Source organism: Mytilus trossulus, chromosome 4 (genome assembly GCF_036588685.1).
Source record: "Mytilus trossulus isolate FHL-02 chromosome 4, PNRI_Mtr1.1.1.hap1, whole genome shotgun sequence".
In the NCBI taxonomy this organism is placed as follows: Eukaryota; Metazoa; Mollusca; class Bivalvia; order Mytilida; family Mytilidae; genus Mytilus; species Mytilus trossulus.
In genome coordinates this window covers 27,684,204-27,705,826 of record NC_086376.1, presented here as the reverse complement: position 1 = coordinate 27,705,826, position 21,623 = coordinate 27,684,204, and the positions used below count along the sequence as shown (strand labels likewise).

The window sequence follows — 21,623 nt, the reverse complement described above, 5'->3', positions numbered from 1 at the left end:
TTGAACTTTTATCAGAATCACTTGTACTGGACCCACTGTTGGAGACCTTTTGTTTGGACGACATGTACATTCCTAAAATATTTAGCTTCAATCACATGATCAAATATGTCGCTTATAATATTCAGAGCATACTATACATGGATATATTGTTCTAATTTGAATACCTCACTATCTATTGCTGGAGACAAAATAGTTTCTGAAGGTGAATTGGATAAGTTTGACGCTTCCGTCCCATTTTGACAAGTCGACGACCGGGGGAGATTCTTGGCAACAAGACTTTTCTTGATTTTTCGACGCTTCGCCTTTTTGTCGTCCGCAGCACTCATATTTAGGAAAATTATATGCACGTTACTACAAAACTAATGTTTCAAATGTTTCAAATATGCTAAAAGACTATCAAAATATGAAATAGTAGTTTGACGGGTGTCCGTCTATCAAATTCAACATGGCGAATATCGGGCAACAATCCCAGAATGCAATTCGTGTATTCCGAATATGGACAAGGGGAGGTTATTCTCGAGAAACATCCCAAATTATTTCCAGCTGCTGATAAAATATGATTAATAATAAAATTGTAATTCAGAATAAAAGCAAATACCGGTACATTTCTCTTTTCTTAAACATAAGCGCTTCTTCTCAATAAAGTAAATTAATCCGTTATTGGAGCACCTATTTATATTTTACACTAAATTTAAAGTCCCCTTTACAAATCATAAAATCTAGCCTTCATTCATTGATTGATTTATAATCATGGTACATGTACTATACTTTTTTAAAAGTCCTTTTAAATAAATATGTTAACAAACCAAAAAGTTAAATTATAATATTATGATAATCATGACTGATGCGAAGTTTACATACACGAGGGTTTGGATGGGGTTAAATGATTAAAGAATAATGCCCTTAAAAATTGAAGATTAGAGAATAACGGGCCAAAAAATAGAAGATTAGAGAATAAAAGGGTTATTTTTTTCGAAAATTAGAGAAAAAAGGGGATAATTTTTTAAAGATTAGAGAAAAAAGGGGTAAATATTAAATGTTTACAGAATAACCGACCCCCCCATCAAGACCCTCATACACGAATCAAAATTACTGCGGTGTCTTTAAAAAAAACGGTTTAAAACTATACAAATTGTATAACCGTAATTGATGATGATATTTGCATCTAGTACTGTATAGTGCATGACAGTTAGTAGAAGGAATTTTATTTCGATTCGACATTTTTAAAACTATACAACACAAGCCCTAAAGAACTTTTTATTGAATATAAAAACATGTAGACATCATAAAAATATACAGACTGATTACAACATCTATTGCATCACCATCAATAATTTATACAAATCCTTGGCATCATGTACATCATGGACGTCTTTAATTGACAATAAGATATATTTGATTTGTACACAAAATCAAGTTGACATTTATATGTGAAAAATTTCGCCGGTTTAATATCTCTGAGCAGGAACATTTATATTATATATATATATATATGTTAGAAATACTGTTCCCAGCTCTGAGCAACTAAATAAAATGTTTATCGTCTAATACATTTGGACTGAGACTACTATAACACATGTGTTATAGTAGTCTCAGATTTGGAATACGACTGAATAGGAATATTTAGCATATATAAGTAAAAATCGTGATTAACTACGGATTTGAAATTTATAAGCTAAGAAATTTAACTGAACTAGAACATTTTTTTAAAAATCAAACGATAAAAATAAAAGTACGAGCTACCATAAACATGAAGAAGAAGAAAATGTAATTACAGATCTGTGTGATAATTAAAACTTGACCTAAATAAGGATGAAGCCAAATCATTAACATGTAAGTAAAGCGTCTGCAGTCAGCAACCAATGTTATGCATTATGCGATGCCAGAGTCACAAATTTGTAAACTTCGGAAAAAAATGTTGGTTAAACATATGATCCAACGGTGATCATGGCCATGCGACTTTGTTCAGTCCTGAAATGGTTTGGCAAGTTGTCCCGGGCAGATTCCAGCTTTAGGTTGAGCATTCCCGTTACGAATTGTTTACGCCTCATATGCCATTGTCCTGATTCTTCTCATCTGCAAAGTTGTTACCTTTGCAACAAACCAGAAGGGTTTCAAGGCATATGATGGGGTATAGATCTCACATACAAAACGGACCGCTCTCTCTTTTTCAATTCTTCTAACTTTTTAGAGTAAGTATATCTCCACAGAATTGCCACGCCAAAGAAGTGGCAAAAGAAGATACTTAAAATAAAAGTTAAAAAAATTATCTTAAGTGTTTAGTCTCAAAAAAACCTCAATCTTTTCATTATATTTAGTTGTTGTGACGCCTCTCTGCACTAGCTGCTGTTATGCTGTCATCCGCATAATTATATATATTTTAAATATAGTTTATGAAAACATTTTATAACATTTAAAAAATTTCCTAAAATTGAACCTCTCTTGATGTAAGCCCAACTTCCCAGAACACAATTTGCTTTGATGTGTGGTTTTCTGTTACACAGATATGAATGCAAGAGAGATACTGAATGTGTAGATAGTCATAAGCTAGTAATGTGTCAAGTAGAATACCGTACTAATTTACGTTATGCTTACATGTATATGGTGGAGACTCAGTCATATGTACTTTTTATAAATGTACGAAAACCCCATTATCTTTTTTGCTTTTGCCTTTATAGTCACGGAGTTGCTTTAAAGTTAGTTATATTTGTCTAACCTTTATAAACTTAATAACTTGTTTTGCTAGAGAATATAAAACTGACTTTGCAATAGTTTTGCAATTTATTGTGGAAAATTTGAAGTTTTTTTTATTCTGCGTTCACAGTATATCCACCCAAATAGGAAACATGTGAATCCATTAGGTAGAAAGGTACCGTAATTTATATGGAAATGTCCAATCATTGGGGGAGAAGAAGAAGGCTATGAGGTACTTAATATGCAAGCACGGGTTTCATAACAGACACAAAATTAAATTTCATATCACGTTTATTTTTCGCGAGTTTTAAATATGGATCAGAATCTTACAGCCGATTTCAAAGCCATATCTTTGGTTAGCTTGCTTGCTAGTTGAACCGTGAAGGCGTTATTAGGTTAGGTAAACTATCCTCCTTTATATGAGTAGGCTAGTCCGACAGATAACCAATCTATCTGTCTGTAGGACTAGGCTTCTTCGTAAAGGGGGGGGGGGGGGGTAGTATACCTTACCCAATACTGACTTCACGGTTCAGCTATCAAGCAAGCTAAACAAAGATATTATCTTTAGCTACACACTCAATGAAATCGACTGCAATACGATTGTTAAAAGCTGCGTGTATGCAAAATGCCTTTTTTTTTTTAATTGAATTCATGCAGATGGAATCATACCCTCGCTGTAAGTATCTATATATTTAGGATACCTTTTGAAATGGTGTGACCAATTTTTTATAAATATCATCTTTACAAAGTTAAAGGTGAAAGTGTTTCTTGTGACGGAAATCTGTTCGTTCTCTATTCTTTCTATATTAGTCAGAGATATCGATGAAAACCAAGTGAGAAATGTACACGAGTTTAATGAGATGGGGGTCAGAAGAACATCATCACAAATAAAAGGAAAACTAACATCCACAAAAACATACCAATTCATGTTTAAAATGCATTTCTCTTGTTTAGAGACTAGCTATATACATATCTTTTAGTCAAAATTTAGCACTTCTGTAATCTTAAGTAATATTGAACTTATAGATCGTCTCGGGACTTTGGTCGTGGGTGGATCGAGAACACTTGATCATTTCATTTATCAATGATCTTGAATATGTACAATATTGTAGAGGCCATTATATAAGGCTAAAGCAGAAACAAAACTCAGCTTTTAATCCTTTTCATTTAAGTTTTTAAACCATCAGTTTGTAAATAAAATTTACTAGTCAGTTTTTAATCTACACATGTAGTTCAAACATATTATTTAGATGTTCACAGCTCCATTATCATATACAAAATCACATACAAAAGTAAGGTTTCCTATACATTACTTTTATGAACATGTAACTATAAATATAACCGTATCATCACTGACTCCTATTACTGTTTCATTGATTACTGCATTCGTATTGTTTATAAGGTAATAAGTTCCAACGATGTCACATTTACCATGCAATGGATTGTACAGAAACATCCTACATACAGATTGGTAGGCAATGCAATGTGCAACACAGCCAGTTGGTCTGGGCACGTATCTAAATGACTTGATTGGTTCGTCCATGCCCAGAAGTACTTCACTCGTTGCCACCTTTCGTCCATGTGCTATTGTTTTGGACCCATTCACTCCTGTTAATACATAAAACTATGATGTCGAAAAGATTTGTTTTAATTTTGTACATAAAAGGTATAATTCACAAAGAATGTTTTTTTGTACTTGGTGCCGCTAGATATGCCACTAACATCGTCAGTATATCAGGACTTTGTCCCAACCCGATTTTTATATTTATTATTTTACTGACTATATCTATATAAAGACCCTCTTTTGATATTTTGTTTTTTAATTTAGCCAGGAACATACCTATTAATATTATGTTTGATATGTTCCCATGCAGATTTAGCATAAAAGTCAATCGTATAATTTGATTGTTACTTTCCATTTTAACAAACCGCACATTTTTCAGTTTCTAAATAATTTTGGTTTTGATCATGTCAGGAATAATAAAGGAACGCTGCCAAAAAGAAAAATTGACTCGTATCTGATTGATTGTTGGTTACCTAACGTTCAGTGGCAAAAGTTTCATGCATTTTCAGGAAAACAAATGTGTACTGGGTTTTTGAAATGTAAATTAATAGGAATTTCGGTACAGGAAAATAAAAAATACCGTTATAAAAAGATACCGACCTTTGATACATAAAAGAAGAATGCAAATAACTAATCCCAAACATATAAACTTATTCTCCCTCGAAGATGGTTTCATTTTGAATAATGAAAAAAAATGGCTTCAACAGTACTGTGTTTCAACATTTAATATTTTGCATTTGTTGCTTAATTTGTATAATTTGTAACAATGCGCATGCTTAAATTTATATAATTCTGATTCTCGATCTGTGAAATAACATGCAATGCGTAATCCAATCAAGCTGAATAGTTCAGAATTTATTTTAACAATACATATCACAAATGAATTATCGAATCTTTCACAAACTTTATAATTTGTTCGCATAAAATTTCAGATAAATATATTTCCAATTGGAATAATAGTGCAATGTGAAATTATAAAGTAATCTTTATTTCTCATTTGTAAGAATATCATAAATGTCCTGTTAACATTCAAATTGCATTTTCGATTAATATATCCATTGCTTCTCCTTTGTAAAATGCATGGAATCATTATTTCATTCAAAGAGGAAGACGTCTAAATATAGTCATATTTATAGTTACATTATATGGTATAATATGTCTCTGGTAGAACTTTGTAATAAGGGGAATCAGGTTTTTTTTTAGACAAAAATTGTGTATATAAATAAGGATGATTGTTTACAATTTTTTTTCACAAATTTTTGATTGAGTGTATATATAAAATATTATTGCTACACAGTTGCAGGACCAGAAATATTCATAAGGGGGTCCGCTCCACGCATGTTTGATTGCTATTCTATATAATCAACCATTTTTTTCCACCAAAAAAAGGGGCCCAGGACAACCTGCCCCCTAAATCCATTTCTGCTACACATGAAATTTTTGATAAGGTGAAAAACAATACATGAGGGTTTGGATGGAGTTAAGTGATTGCAATAATGCCCTTAAAAAATGAAGATTAGAGAATAACGGGCAAAAACAATGAAGATTAGAGAAAAAAGGGGTTAATTTTTTGAAGATTAGAGAAAAAGAGGTTAATTTTTTAAAGATTAGAGAAAAAAGGGGTGAAAATTAAATGATTACAGAATAATAGTAAAAACACAAAAATACTAAACTCCGAGGAAATTTCAAAAAGGAAAATCAAAAATCAAAAGGCAAAATCAAAAGTCCATACACATAAAAGGAATGGATAACAACTGTCATATTCCTGACTTGGTACACTGAGGCATTTTCTAATGTAGAAAATGGTAGATTGAACCTGGTTTTATAGCTAGCTAAACCTCTCACTTTTATGACAGTCGCATCATATTCCATTACATTGTCAACGATAAATGAACAAAACAAACATACTCAAAGAGTAAAAATGTCAAAAATAGGGGTACAACAATCAATAATGTGTTATCATCTTAATATCACCTTTAAAAACATCAAACGAACGAAGAAGCACAAAACGGTATACATCAAATTTAACATACTAATTTTGTTTTTCTAATACAACTTAATTTATGTATGTAAAGTCTTCCCGTAAATAACAGACCCCCATCCCCCCATCCAGACCCTCATACATTAAAAAGAGCCAAAAAACGGATTTTGTCCTGGATTGATCTCTTTTTATTATTTTTTTATACTGGGTTTCCCATTGCGATATACGGATAACAGAGCGAAGCAGATAAAGTAAAGGGAATCAGTTTATTTATTCTCACAGGGATGGCGGATTTTTCGACTTGCCAGGTTTTTGAGCTTCCAAATTTAATACAAATAAAAACTGATTTAATCAGGGCAAACAAAGAATGCTCACGTCGTAAACTACTTAATAGTGCTAAATGGTAAAGGTTTTATAATGCTTTCTGCATTAGTCATTACAATATGAACAACAGGATACACTTCTTTGCAAAGTTTTTTAAAAACCAAATCATACCTGCCAACCTCTGAAACCTTTAGATTTAAAGAGAGAGATCTCCTTTTTAACTATGAAAGCTACAATTGATGGGCAGATTTTGTGAAAACGAGATTTTCAAGCTTAATATAGGGCTCACACTTCAAAATGCACGTTGTACTGTAGGAAGGCCTCCCAGTAAAAAATTAAAAGAGCCTTGCCAGACGTCATAATTGTTTGGACTAGGCTCACACTAGCACTAGCAGGCATATAGATGAGAAAGTCGTTTTCCAGTCCAACACTTTGCTCTATGCTACTGTGACTGTCAAAAGCAATATAAAGTCACCCTGTTATTTTCATTACTTGCTTCTGTCACTCTCATCATACGCAATATTCATCCGTATTCTCTCTGAATTTGTTACAGCAGAAAATATAAGATCAGACCTATCAGTGTAGACTGCCAAAGGTTCACCACTTTCATCATTCCAAAGTGTTGTTAAATGTGGTAAACTGGTTTTAAGTGTTTCAAAATAAATCTCTTAGATTTACATGTATTAAAGATATGGATAAGATAGACAAAATAGATATAGGAAGATGTGGTGTGAGTGCCAATGAGATAACTCTCCATCCAAATAACAATTTAAAAAAAAAGGTAAACCATTATAGGTCAATGTATGGCCTTCAACACAGAGCCTTGGCTCACACCAAACAACAAGCTATAAACGGCCCCAAAATTACTAGTGTAAAACCATTCAAACGGGAAAACCAACAGTCTGATGTACAGTTACTACGTAGTTAAAAAAAAATTAATGTAGAAAAACTAAGACTCAACCACGTATATAGAATATTTTAAGGCAATTTTGATAAGATCAAATATTGTTATTAGTCATGTAAGTATTCAACAAGATCATGAAGATCTAGGCTTGTGAATACATGTACTATATTTTATACCACCTACATGTATGAAAGGGCAACATACATGTACTTTATATTTATTATGCAATAAATGATTGGGACTTGTTGCCAAGTGATTAAAAGAGCAACAAACATTTTGAATCTTATTTTAGGGCTGCAGAATTATCATCAGCTGTAGATGCATCAGTTGATTACCAACAAATCTTACTTCTCCAGGAACCTAAGGTATTAGTTTTAGTAAAAAAACATATATGTTATTGAAACAAAACAAAAAATATTGTAATTTGAGTATTTATTATAATGTATATATACCAAATATGTTCAGTCAACCATATCCTGCATGTACAAAAGTAATATTAAAAAATAAAAACTATGCAAACGGCAGATTCCAAAAAGAAATGAAAATTTCCGTCAAAAAAAAAAAATTCAAAAAAAATACTTACTGTTATTTGAATGATAATGTGTGAATGTCTTTTTGAATAGTAATGTTAAATAAAGCAAGAAAACCAATTATTGGAAATGATTGTTTCCATTAAAAGTAGAAATGATCAAAACAAGTTGAAAAATGTGAAATGTTTGACGGAAATAACTTCCCATTTTTTGACACAAGGTTTATGTGTTACGATGCTTTAAGTTGATACTGGTATAATGGTTTTTATTAGTGTATTTTGATTATTCAAACATCCCTGTTTCCAAATCTTTTGTTTTTCTTTTGTTAAAAATATCTGTGATATATATTTTTTTCAATTTCAAATACCTTACTTATTAGATGCTCGTCTGTCAATAAATGTTATGATAGCAACAGGTTCATAAAATCTTGCCACATCATTGTAGGTACTTATATGAGCCTGTTAAAATTGTATTTCATAATGTACATTAAACATACACATTTTGGATCTTTCAATTTACTTTATTTAATCAATAGTTTTATCAATTCTGTTGCTAACATAATTTCTGTCAAACTTGTCATTTTATGTTAGCAACATTTGGATGTGCTACAAATTAGAGTTATATGTCCTGGGTTGAAATCTTTTCAAATTTCAGGCAGCGGTATTTTGCAGGAGTTCTTAATATGACTTTCAACTAGGATAAGATCTCCAATGTTGGTTAAAAATCTCAAATATATATTGTCCGTCAAATTTATTTATGTTAGCACAATCTTATGTTAGCAACAAGTCCGTCAATATCTTATGTTAGCAACACTTTTTAGTCCGTCAAATTTTATGTTAGCAACAATAATGTCCGTTAAATGTTATGTTAGCAACAAAAAAAGTCTGTCAAATATGATGTTAGCAACAAAAAGTCTGTCAAATGTTATGTTAGCAACAAAAAAGTTCGTCAAATATTATGTTAGCAACAAAAAAGTCCGTCAATTTTTATGTTAGCAACAACTTAATTTCTGTCAAATTTTATGTTAGCAATATTGTTTATCATGTTTATGTCTGTCAAACTTATGTTAGCAACTCAAAGTTAATCCTTTTTTTAAAGTTATTATAATTCCTTTTTTATTGGTGCAGATGTTCAGAAATGTTTTATTCCAATTTGCCTTTCATATTAAATCAAGATATACATCCAAACCTTGATAATACTGAAAATATCAGGATTTTTTGTGTTGCTAACATAAAAAATTTCCGTCAAAATGTCTGTCAATTTTGTTATGATAGCAACATTTTTTTAAGGTGTTCTTTATTTAAAAAATATAATGTGCATAGGTCTATTTTTTGTCAAAAAGTGTTTACTTATATAAGTATAACATGTATTCCAAAACAGAACTTCATTGGTGTAGATTTTGTTAAACATAATTTTGGGAACTTTTCAACCTTCTTATTTGGAATCTGCCAAACACCACAGACATTCACATTTGGCATAAGAAAAACACTTATATGCTTAGTTTTCTTTTATATCATTTACAATTATATAATAATTTCCCTTGATTATGAAGTGGGTCTCATTGGGGTCTAAGCGTAAAGCGGGATTGCCGATTTTTTGTAAGCGTGACACGGGATTGCCAATTTTTTGTAAGCGTGACACATGAAAGTCTAATCATTGTGTTGTGAAAACAGGATATGAGGTCTTGCAGGACCCAGGAAATGACAAAAAAAATGAGAATTGCTTACGTACATAGTGTACGCAGGATACAGGAATCTGACAAAACAGTAAGCGGGATCCGGGATCAGAACCCACAAATGAGACCTACTATTAAGGATATTGTACAATATATAAAAGTCAAAAGTCTTTATATATATATTATTGGTTAACATATTAATTCAAAATATAAATCAAACCTGAAGAGGTGTTAAAATATAAATTTATCTTTGTCTGAAAACATCTAAAGAATAAATAAATGATTTGAAGCTAAGTTATATTTACAGGATTATTATGAGGAGTATGATAAGTTTGCTTTCTATGTTATATTTACAGGATTATTATGAGGAGTATGATAAGTTTGCTTTCTATGTTATATTTACAGGATTATTATGAGGAGTATGATAAGTTTGCTTTCTATGTTATATTTACAGGATTATTATGAGGAGTATGATAAGTTTGCTTTCTATGTTATATTTACAGGATTATTATGAGGAGTATGATAAGTTTGCTTTCTATGTTATATTTACAGGATTATTATGAGGAGTATGATAAGTTTGCTTTCTATGTTATATTTACAGGATTATTATGAGGAGTATGATAAGTTTGCTTTGGCCTCAAGTTATTTTGATCTGAAAGAATATGACAGAGCAGTGTACTTCTTACAAGAATGCAGTAGTTCAAATAACTACTTTTTGTACCTGTATGGACGCTATCTGGCTGATGAAAAAAGAAAAGTGGATAATGCTTCAGACTCTATAGGTTAGACTGAATATTGGTAGATATGAATTCTCAGTATCTCCATATGGTTGTATTCTTCATCTCACAGCTACATTATTTAGCTTTATCTGAAATTATCACTATTTTGCCTTTGATCTTAGTAGAGAGGTATGAAAAATTATCAATTAAAACTAAGTAGGCACATGTCTTTCTTAATGAAATTAACATTGTTTTTTCGGTAACAAAGCAATAAACTGATTATCATTGCTCATCTCAACTGGATTGCTTTTCTCACTTTTGCTGTACAGGCTCAATCTAGAAGATCAATCTTTCTGAGATAACAATGGATAATCTATAATTATCTTATAACCACATTGTCTATCTTAATATTGCAGTCACATTCATAGCTTAATATAAAAGTAAAAACACAAAAATACTGAGGAAAATTCAAAAAGGAAAGTCCAAAATCAAAAGGCAAAATCAAAAGTCCAAACACATCAAACGAATGGATAACAACTGTCATATTCCTGACTTGGTACAGGCATTTTCTAATCATGCTAATGAGAAAATGGTGGATTGAACCTGGTTTTATAGCTAACTAAACCTCTCACTTATATGACAGTTACATCAAATTCTATTACATTGTCAACGATGCGTGACCAAATCAACATTGTCTAGCTTGTCTTCCAGTCCAGTAAACATTGGAAAATCTTATGATAAAGTCATGATTATGTTGTCTTAAGAAAATCATGAAGACATTTTGATTATATATACCATCTGTTTAATAGGTCCTCCTGATCACCTGGAGAATGAGCATTTGAAAACTTTAAAGATAGAACTAAGTAAAAAATACATAATGAAAGAACTTGATGGATTTTGTTTATATCTGTAAGTATATATTCATCTATAGTATTAATACAAAAACAAAATAAAATTGTATTATTGATAGAAATGATAGATTGATGCAGTTTGAATACCCCCCCCCCCCCCCTAAAAAAAAGAGAATCCTATAACTTAATGGGAAAGTGAATTCTGTGGTAAAATTGAGGTATATTTAGCTTCATACTTGAATATCATTGAAATATTGATAAGCTTTACTGACCGAGTAGTCCAAGTAGTTAATTTACAACAAGCACACACAATTGAAACACTGACATTATATGATTCTGTGGTTCTCTCCAGATTCTCAAGCTTCCTCCACCAATAAACACGGGTCACTGTGATGAAGTCAGGTGTGTACACAAAGAGGTGTTTAACACCAATAAACACTGGTCACTGTGCTAAAGTCAAGTGTGCACACAAAGAGGTGTTCAACACCAATAAACACGGGTCACTGTGATAAAGTCAAGTATGCACACAAAGAGGTGTTCAACACCAATAAACACGGGTCACTGTGATAAAGTCAAGTGTGCACACAGAGATGTGTTTAACACCAATAAACACTGGTCACTGTGATAAAGTCAAGTGTGCACACAAAGATGTGTTTAACACCAATAAACACTGGTCACTGTGATAAAGTCAAGTGTGCACACAGAGATGTGTTTAACACCAATAAACACGGGTCACTGTGATAAAGTCAAGTATGCACACAAAGAGGTGTTCAACATCAATAAACACGGGTCACTGTGATAAAGTCAAGTGTGCACACAAAGTGATGTTTAACACCAATTAACACTGGTCACTGTGATAAAGTAAAGTGTGCACACAGAGATGTGTTTAACACCAATAAACACTGGTCACTGTGATAAAGTCAAGTGTGCACACAAAGAGGTGTTTAACACCAATAAACACTGGTCACTGTGATAAAGTCAAGTGTGCACACAAAGAGGTGTTTAACACCATTGTACAATAATCAATCTATCAATCAAATTTTGTTTTATATGATGAAAATTATTTTCAGAAAAAGAACTTTGATGTGAAATCCAGTTCAAATAAAGAGAATGATATGTAACCCAAAATGAATGTGTTTAACACATGTTCATGTTGACAAATATTTACTGGTACAAAGAAGTAATGTCATTTTCATGCTTTACATGTATATTCTCATTGCATTAATTTCTTAACAGTTAATTTGAACATTTTATAATAGTTGATCAAAATTGATATTTAGTTCATATCTTTTTGAGTTGGTTAGAGGTTTATATTGAACCATTTTACTGATTATAAATATAATTCATACCATAAATTGACATAATATAAGTGTAAAATTTACAAATAGTTAAGGTTAAGTTAAGGTGTATCTATATATGTTTTTTTAGATATGGTATAGTTTTAAAAAAGCTAGACCTATTGAAAGAAGCTTTAGAAATGTTGGTAGAAGCTGTTAATTATGAACCATTACATTGGGGTGCATGGTTAGAACTGGCTGTCCTCATACCTGATAAAGAAACTGTAAGTATTAATTATGAACCATTAAATTGGGGTGCATGGTTAGAACTGGCTGTTTTCATACCTGATAAAGAAACTGTAAGTATTAATTATGAACCATTACATTGGGGTTCATGGTTAGAACTGGCTGTCCTCATACCTGATAAAGAAACTGTAAGTATTAATTATGAACCATTAAATTGGGGTGCATGGTTAGAACTGGCTGTTCTCATACCTGATAAAGAAACTGTAAGTATTAATTATGAACCATTACATTGGGGTGCATGATTAGAACTGGCTGTTCTCATATCTGATAAAGAAACTGTAAGTATTAATTATGAACCATTACATTGGGGTGCATGGTTAGAACTGGCTGTTCTCATACCTGATAAAGAAACTGTAAGTATTAATTATGAACCATTATATTTGGGTGCATGGTTAGAACTGGCTGTCCTGATACCTGATAAAGAAATTGTTAGTTTATTTATGAACCATTATATTGGGGTGCATGGTTAGAACTGGCTGTTCTCATATCTGATAAAGAAACTAAGTATTAATTATGAACCATTACATTGGGGTGCATGGTTAGAACTGGCTGTTCTCATACCTGATAAAGAAACTGTAAGTATTAATTATGAACCATTACATTTGGGTGCATGGTTAGAACTGGCTGTCCTGATACCTGATAAAGAAATTGTTAGTTTATTTATGAACCATTATATTGGGGTGCATGGTTAGAACTGGCTGTCCTCATATCTGATAAAGAAACTAAGTATTAATTATGAACCATTACATTGGGATGCATGGTTAGAACTGGCTGTTCTCATACCTGATAAAGAAACTAAGTATGTTATGCTTTCTATTTTAAACCATAGTTGTATTTGTTCATTACAGTTGTTGTCATTATCATTACCCAGCCATTGGATGAAGAATTTATTCTTAGGACACATGTACTTAGAATTACAGCTAAATGAAGAAGCCCTCAAGATTTATCAAGGTCTTGTAGATGGAGGATTTAGTAAAAGTACATACATTGTATCCCAGATGGCTGTAGTTTATCATAACATGAGAGGTAAGATATTTAACAGTTTCAAATTTCAGGTAATTAGCATAACAATTGGTTAAAGGAAGTCTAGCTGGCAGAGTGGGTATTTTAAAAGGAGAAAGCTGTATTTGTATTTTTAAAAAGCATGGCCGATGAAAAAACATAAATTTTACTGTTCACAAGATATACTTAACATTTACTGATCAATGAGTAGCAGATTTACGTATTGGAGTTCATTTTCATATAAAATCAATAGATATTCAATTTTGACCTTATCTTTAATAATAAAAACAAATTTTGTGAAACTTTGTCATACAAGTATCATGGACACAATTCCTGCATTAAACATAATCACTAGGCATTTGTTGGCTGTATGAATAATTTAGAATAAAATATTGAAAAACAGATAATTTTAGGTCAGACATCTGATGAAATTGTTTATTATTGAAGAAATAACCTACCAATAAATAAACTTTTCTGATTTCATCAAAATAAATCAACGGAAGACTTGTATGAATTGAGAGACACACTACAACAGTTCAATATATCATATATATCTATAGTACAGAATATAACTGTAGAACATGCTTTGGTGTTTTCACGATTATTAGAAAACGGTGCTGAAAGAATAATATTACGCAAAGAAAAAAGTAAATATAAATATTTTGATAAAACAAGAAATACTCCCTTTAGTAACAGACTGGTTTACTGTGGAATCCATTCCCTTAAAACAATCAAAATAATGATATGTTATTACTTAAACAGGAGTATCAATAGTAAGCCATAGCATGGTTATAATCATTTAATGTATCTTGCCCTTAATTTTGTAGAGATTGATATGTCAGTGACAGCATTTGCAGAATTACAAGAATTAGATCCATATCGATTAGAAAACATGGACACCTACTCAAATCTACTCTATATAAAGGTACGTTATAACAATGTGACATATGATACATGGATAGATGATCATATTTTTTTGCATCATAACAAAAAATCAAAATAATCAAATACTTGCTTGAATTTTGGGCACAAATTCCTCACCTTTCTAACATTACGGAATTTCAATATGTTGACAGCATTGCACTAGTGATTGTAGCAAGATGATCCTTAGTTTATTTTCCATGTCTTAAACTGGTAGCTTCACAATAAATGACTTATCAATTTATTGGTTATTGTTAAAAAAATTAGTTAGTAAATTCAGAAGTAAATGAGTCCTTTGAGCTAGATAGTCCAGCAACATGTTTTGAAGTTTCTGTCTGACATACATGTATGCCTTATTTTCTTTGTTTTAACTACTGCTTTACCATATTTGCTAGCCAAGGGTTATCATCCAGTCCCCTCCTCTCCACCATTGGCAGAGTAAGCCAACATTTGTGATAATAATACTGCCCTACCTACCAATAGATAAAAGTCCAGCCTATTCTGACTACATCGTTCTTGACCAATGACAGCACTTAGAATCTCTTCAGTGTGGAGGTGTGGAAAAAGTTGTGTCTATTGTTTACAAATTTTGTTAATATGAAACTGAAAATATATGTTGACATGCCAAAATTTGCGTGAGAGATATACACAGAAACTATAACAAATTCATTAATAACTTTGAAATTGTCACTAACTATTGTCCTATGATTTAGGTGAAAAGACTTGGCACACAATCAGCATGTCACAATTATTTATTTTCATTTTCTACATTTACACATGATCATCTATATGGCGCTTTTTGCAACTGCAACCAATGGAAATCATTATCTGGTAGATCCAAAACTCTATCTTTATCCACAAAAGATGCTGCTATACATTTGATTTTGTGATTCATTTTAGTAGTTACTATTAGATTTTTAGTTTTATTTTTAAACAATCCTTAAGGAACAGTTTTCATAAATGACATTTATTAATATTCAATCACTATATATGATAAATAAAAAACATAGAATTTATGAAAATGTAAACTTTTTGTGCATCAAAATGCTGTGATATTAAAAGGGAAGACAAGTAAAGATGTCAAACTCATATAAATGTGTTCTCTGTATCATCTTTGAGGTTTCATATTTTTCGTAATAACAGGAGATGAGAGCAGACCTTGCCCATTTAGCACATAGATGTTGTGATATTGACAAATACAGAGTGGAAACATGCTGTGTTATAGGTATCTAAATATGTTAGTCCAAGTAAAAATATGCTAAGGTTTATAAACTTTTTTCTCCTAATTCCAAGATGTTTTATGCTTCCCCTGAATATTTGATTTTCTATTGACAACTTTTAAAAATGTATATGCATATGATGTCTTTGGATTTACAAAGTGTTTATATACTTTATAATAGTACATATTGATAGGACATTTCACAGTCAAGTTATTGAGAGAGAAAAAAACAATTGAGAAGAAAGAGGACTCCAGTGTATTTAGAATTTGACCTTACTATAAAAATAAGGAGATATGGTATGATTGCCAATGAGAACTATCCACCAATGGTCTAATGAAGTTTATTTTAAATTTAATTTTACCATAGTCAGGATATGTTATAGTTAATACTTGTTGTCATTTCAGGAAATTATTATTCCTTAAGACAACAACATGAGAAAGCTGTAATGTATTTCCAGAGAGCATTAAAACTGAACCCTCATTATCTGTCAGCATGGACATTGATGGGACATGAATTTATGGAATTGAAAAATACATCAGCTGCATTACAGGCTTACAGACAAGCTATAGGTGTGTTTATAGGTAGTTTTTCATCATACTGAAATGGTGAATCTTCAAATAAAGCTGTCCAGTTGGGACAACTATTGATAATTGTGATTCTGATTGCAGAGTAATAGGTATATAAGAAAAAAAAGATGTGGTATGATTGCCAATGAGGTTAAACATTTTAGTGGGATCCCAACCCTCCCCTAACCTGGGACAGTGGTATAACAGTACAACATAAGAACGAACTATAAAAATCATTAGAAAAAGACTTAACTCATCAGATTGACAAAAATACAAGTGGACGTGGCTGGGTACTTGTACATCCCGACAACAAAATGACACTAGGAACAGATCTGAGAGTACTCGCAGTACTCATCTAGTTCTTTTTCTGTCTTTTATACTTGGAAACGTAACTTTATCAGTTGCAAGTTTGTTTTGAAATATAATTCTAGAATTTTATCTAGCCTGTGATGAAAGTGATTAAAGGGTTACATAGTGATTCTACATTAAATTGGCAGCAGTGTTGTGTCTTTAACAACAAACATAATATTTTACTCTTTTCTGTATAAGATTTTCCTCTCGAATTTGTGGAATTTTGGACAATCTTTGTTTTATTTATTTTTTAAACATATTATAAGTGTATATTTTTTATAGTTTGATCTAGAACAATGAGTAATATAAAGAAGGTGGGCTTTTGTATTCATTTCAGAGGTAAACAGAAGGGATTATAGAGCCTGGTACGGATTAGGACAGACATATGAAATTCTAAAGATGTATCATTATTGTTTATATTATTACAGACAAGCTCAACAGCTGAGGTATTAAATTATGATGATAGTCAACCTATAAAGTTTGTTGTTCTAGAAATTGGTTTCTGGGATAAGATAAATGGAAACATTATTTCCAATAAAGTGAGGACATAGCTTGTCAGTAGTGATTTCAATGTTGTTGCTTATCAGCTGACCAAAAGGGACAGTCTTAACTGTCTCTATCGTAAACTTCCTCAACTATTTGTTCTTTTTTTTGTTTAAAAGCAATACTTTTTAATCCTTCATTCTGTCATCTGCTTCTTTAACATTTAGTGGTGTTTTTCATGCTTCGGCCATAGCGGAGGGGCATTAAGTTTTACCCTTGTCTTTCTGTACGTATGTGCTTCCCAAAATTGGTTTCCATTCTCTAACTTAAGTTTACCTCAACTAAATGTAATGAAACTTATACACAATGCTTTTTACCACAAAACACAGGTTAAGTTTGAATTTTGGTGGTGTCACTTTAACAGTTCTAGAGTTAGGCCCCTTTATAAATGGAAAAATTGGGTAATTTTTTTGTTTCTGTTCTCTAACTTAAGTTTACCTCAACTAAATTTAATGAAAACTTATTCACAATGCTTATAACCACAAAACACAGATCAAGTTTGAATTTTTGTGGCTTCACTTAAACCGTTCTAGAGTTATGTCCCTTTATAAATGAAAAAAAATCAAAATATTTAGTTTCTGTTCTCTTACTTAAGTTTGCCTCAACCAAATGGTATGAAACTTATACACAATTCTTAGGCTTAAATTAAAATATTGTTTGTTTGCCCTTTACCGACCAACCCTATAAATTTGTTCCACCTGAAAATCTTTTATTTGTATTTACCAGCAAGATTTTATTTTATTTTATTTTTTCGTTCCTACCAAGAATCTTATATTTGTATTTCCCGCTTAAAACTTTTTTACCAGAATCCTCTGGTTTTATCTTTAACAAATAAGGTCCAGTCCGTTTGGTATCACCTGAGCATTTGACATGAACACATGCATTTGAAGTTTCAAAGCATTTGTTTGAAATCCATGTTGAACGCTTCCTGAAATCAAGATATGACGTACGCTAGATCTAGTTTGAATTTTGGTGGGGTCTCTTTAATAATTATCAAGCTATGCTCCTTTATAAATAGAGAAAAATTGTAAAATGTTTAGTTTCTGTTCTGTAACTTATGTTTGCCTCAACCAAACATTTTGAAACCTATACACAATACTTATTACCACTTAACTCAAATCAAGTTCAATTTGGGTAGTGTCACTTTTATCATTCTTAAGTTATGTCCCTTTATAAAATTGTATGCAAGCAGGGGCATCATCTGTGTCCATGGATTAACATTCTCCATTTATTTAGACATAATTGATTTTGTCAAACATAGATTATTCAAATAGGGTCTTTTTGAAATAATCCAGGAGTTTACTGCATCTAATAACAAATACTGAAAAATTATAGTTGCATGTCAATTCATAATGCAATAAAAAATTAAAAAGACAAAATATGTGACTTATTTATGACAAAAAAAATCTGCATACACTTGACAAAAAACATAGCAAAGAAACTGCTTAATTTAATCTTTTATACTTTCAGTATTTCTTTGAATAAATTAAACTTTTATATTTTCAGACCAAATGATTCCAGAATGGTTGTAGCACTTGGAGAGTCTTATGAGAAATTAGAAAGATTACAGGAGGCTAAAAAATGTTTTAGGAAAGCTCATAGTATTGGCGATGTAGAAGGAATGGCTATCATAAAATTAGCTAAGTCAGTACATAGTTAAAAATCAATGAACAATTGAGCTGCATCGGATAGAAATCGACCTAATGAAAATGAAGTAACACATCTATGAGTCATATGTTAACCTTTTTCGGGGTTGAACAAATCTCTAAGGAAATTTTGCAACTATTTGAAAATTTTGTTGTTATTAGAATCCTACAAAATATACCAAAATTCATCTCTTATTTTGTATTTGAATTTCCAAAATCGATCAAAGTCTTATACATCATCATGTACATGTATACATGCACCTGCATAAGGTCGATTTCTACCAGGCACTGCTAAAATATATGTGTTTTCTATTCCATAACTGTCTTTTCTCTGTTTTCATCCATTAATACTGTTTTCAAATTTCACAGCATTACTGTTATTCAAGATTACAATTGTTATATATAAAAATAAGAAGATGGGGTATGATTGCCAATGAGACAACTATTCTTACAGACTCATTGTTTCCTATGGAATAAGTTAACATTGTAGAGGATCATTATACAGTATTAACATACTGTGCAGGAGGAAAAAAGAAAAACATGAGAAAAGAGGGGGGACAGATACCAGAGGGACAATCAAACTCATAGATCGAAAATAAACTGACAACGTTACTGCTAAAAAAGAAAAAGACAAACAGACAAATAAATAAAACTATATACTATAACTGTTAATGCTGAGCACATATACAATAGTTTAATAACTGATGTCAAATCATAGATTGCATACACATTAAATGATTTTCAAGAAAGTAATGTATCAGCAAACTTTTGCCACATTTAAACCAAGCTGACTGTGTTTAGTGAATTATTATTCAATATTTAAATGTTTGAAAATAGGAACATATCCCCCCCCCCCCCCAATTATATGGTCAAAATCATAGCTGGTGCCACTTAAAGAAAATAACTATTGTAATATAACAGTTATTTAGTGAACTAGGTAGTGATTTGAAAAATAAGGCAAAGGACTAAATGTTGCAATTCATTGGAATTTCATCATTTTTCACCTTCTTTTTTTTCTTTATAAATATAGACTTCATGAGAGATTATCAGAAGAAACACATGCTGCTGCTGCTTATACAGAATATGTTAATGAGGCTAACAGACAAGGGGTAAGTATCAGTGATTGGTCAAATCTTATACAGAATATGTTAATGAAGCTAACAAACAAGGGGTAAGTATCAGTGATTGGTAAAATCTTATACAGAATATGTTAATGAGGCTAACAGACAAGGGGTATGTCTCAGTGATTGGTCAAATCTTATAGAATATGTTAATGAGGCTAACAGACAAGGGGTATGTCTCAGTGATTGGTCAAATCTTATACAAAATAAGTTAATGAGGCTAACAGACAAGGGGTAAGTATCAGTGATTAATGAAATCTTATACAGAATATGTAAATGGGGCTAACAGACAAGGGGTAAGTATCAGTGATTGGTGAACTAACAGTTGTGACATATTTTTTTAAAGATACTCCCCACTTTATACATAATATGTTAATGAGGATAACAGACAAGGGGTAAGTATCAGTGATGTTAAGCTTTTGTCTGTTTTCAAGTGCTATATTTACTAGGTCAACTATGCTTGGTGTATTGAATAAATGTGAGGAGAACATGTCTGTCTGGTGGGTGTAACATGACCTTGACCCAATATTCATGGTTCATTAGTCATGTTAAGTTTGGTTTTGGATAAAAGTAATAATGTATTCGTTAAAATTATATTGTGGATAGCTTCATTCTCTGTACTTAAAACTGTGTATTTATGTATTTCAGATATTCAACCCAGAGGATTTAAGCCAAGCTTATAAATATCTTGCCAATTTTAACTTTGCTCAAGGTCAACTAGATGAAGCATATGCTGCAGCCCAGAAATGCACAGAATTTCAGGAGGTAAGCATATGTGGTTAACACAGGCATTTTGTAGTGAATTTTCATATGGTTTCAGGCTTAAAATTAAAACTTAAAAGTGTTTAAATAAAAGGGCAGGCTGTTCCTGCACCACTAGTGGCAATCCTTGTGTTACTTATGAAAAGCAAAAATAATGTTACGATACATTAATTAAACATTAAATAACTAAAATATTTAATATCTGATTTTCACGTAGTTTTATAATTTTAAAAACTTGTATTTTATGTTTTAAACAGACAAGAGAAGAGGCTAAAGTTATTCTACGTAATATACAGGACCTAAGATCCAAGAAAGAAACAATATCAGACATTAGAATGGATGACAGTTGTGGTTCTATAACAACAGAGAGATTTCATGGAGCAGATCACACACCAATTAGTTCATTATCACCTGTTAATCTTAGATTCACACCTGGTGATTCTTGTTAGAATAAAGATCACACACCAATTAGTTCATTTTCAACTATAAATCTTAGATTCACACCTGGTGATTCTTGTTAGAATAAAGATCACACACCAATTAGTTCATTTTCAACTATAAGTCTTAGATTCACACCTGGTGATTCTTGTTAGAATAAAAATCACACACCAATTAGTTCATTATTACCTGTAAATCTTAGATTCACACCTGGCGATTTTTGTTAGA

General features: G+C 31.4%; 2 protein-coding genes across 4 annotated transcripts in view; one reads left to right on the top strand and one right to left on the bottom strand.

The window, feature by feature from the left end:
- LOC134715007 (protein FAM193A-like) overlaps positions 1-479 on the bottom strand; it is a 29,856-nt gene extending 29,377 nt beyond the window's left edge. For all 3 annotated transcript variants that reach the window (XM_063576828.1, XM_063576829.1, XM_063576830.1), the window contains exon 1: positions 165-479. In XM_063576828.1, coding sequence (XP_063432898.1) covers positions 165-326 — 162 coding nt within the window. In that variant the 5' untranslated portion in view covers positions 327-479. The remainder of the gene's footprint in view (positions 1-164) is intronic.
- Positions 480-6,458: 5,979 nt separating this feature from the next.
- Positions 6,459-21,623, top strand: LOC134715006 (cell division cycle protein 23 homolog). The gene is made up of 14 exons (XM_063576827.1): positions 6,459-6,642; positions 7,760-7,832; positions 10,274-10,454; positions 11,201-11,300; positions 12,671-12,803; positions 13,674-13,851; positions 14,655-14,752; positions 15,892-15,973; positions 16,373-16,537; positions 17,223-17,331; positions 18,935-19,072; positions 20,105-20,183; positions 20,844-20,960; positions 21,215-21,623. Exons 1-14 carry the CDS (start codon positions 6,524-6,526, stop codon positions 21,404-21,406), a joined length of 1,764 nt encoding a protein of 587 aa, XP_063432897.1. The 5' UTR covers positions 6,459-6,523; the 3' UTR covers positions 21,407-21,623.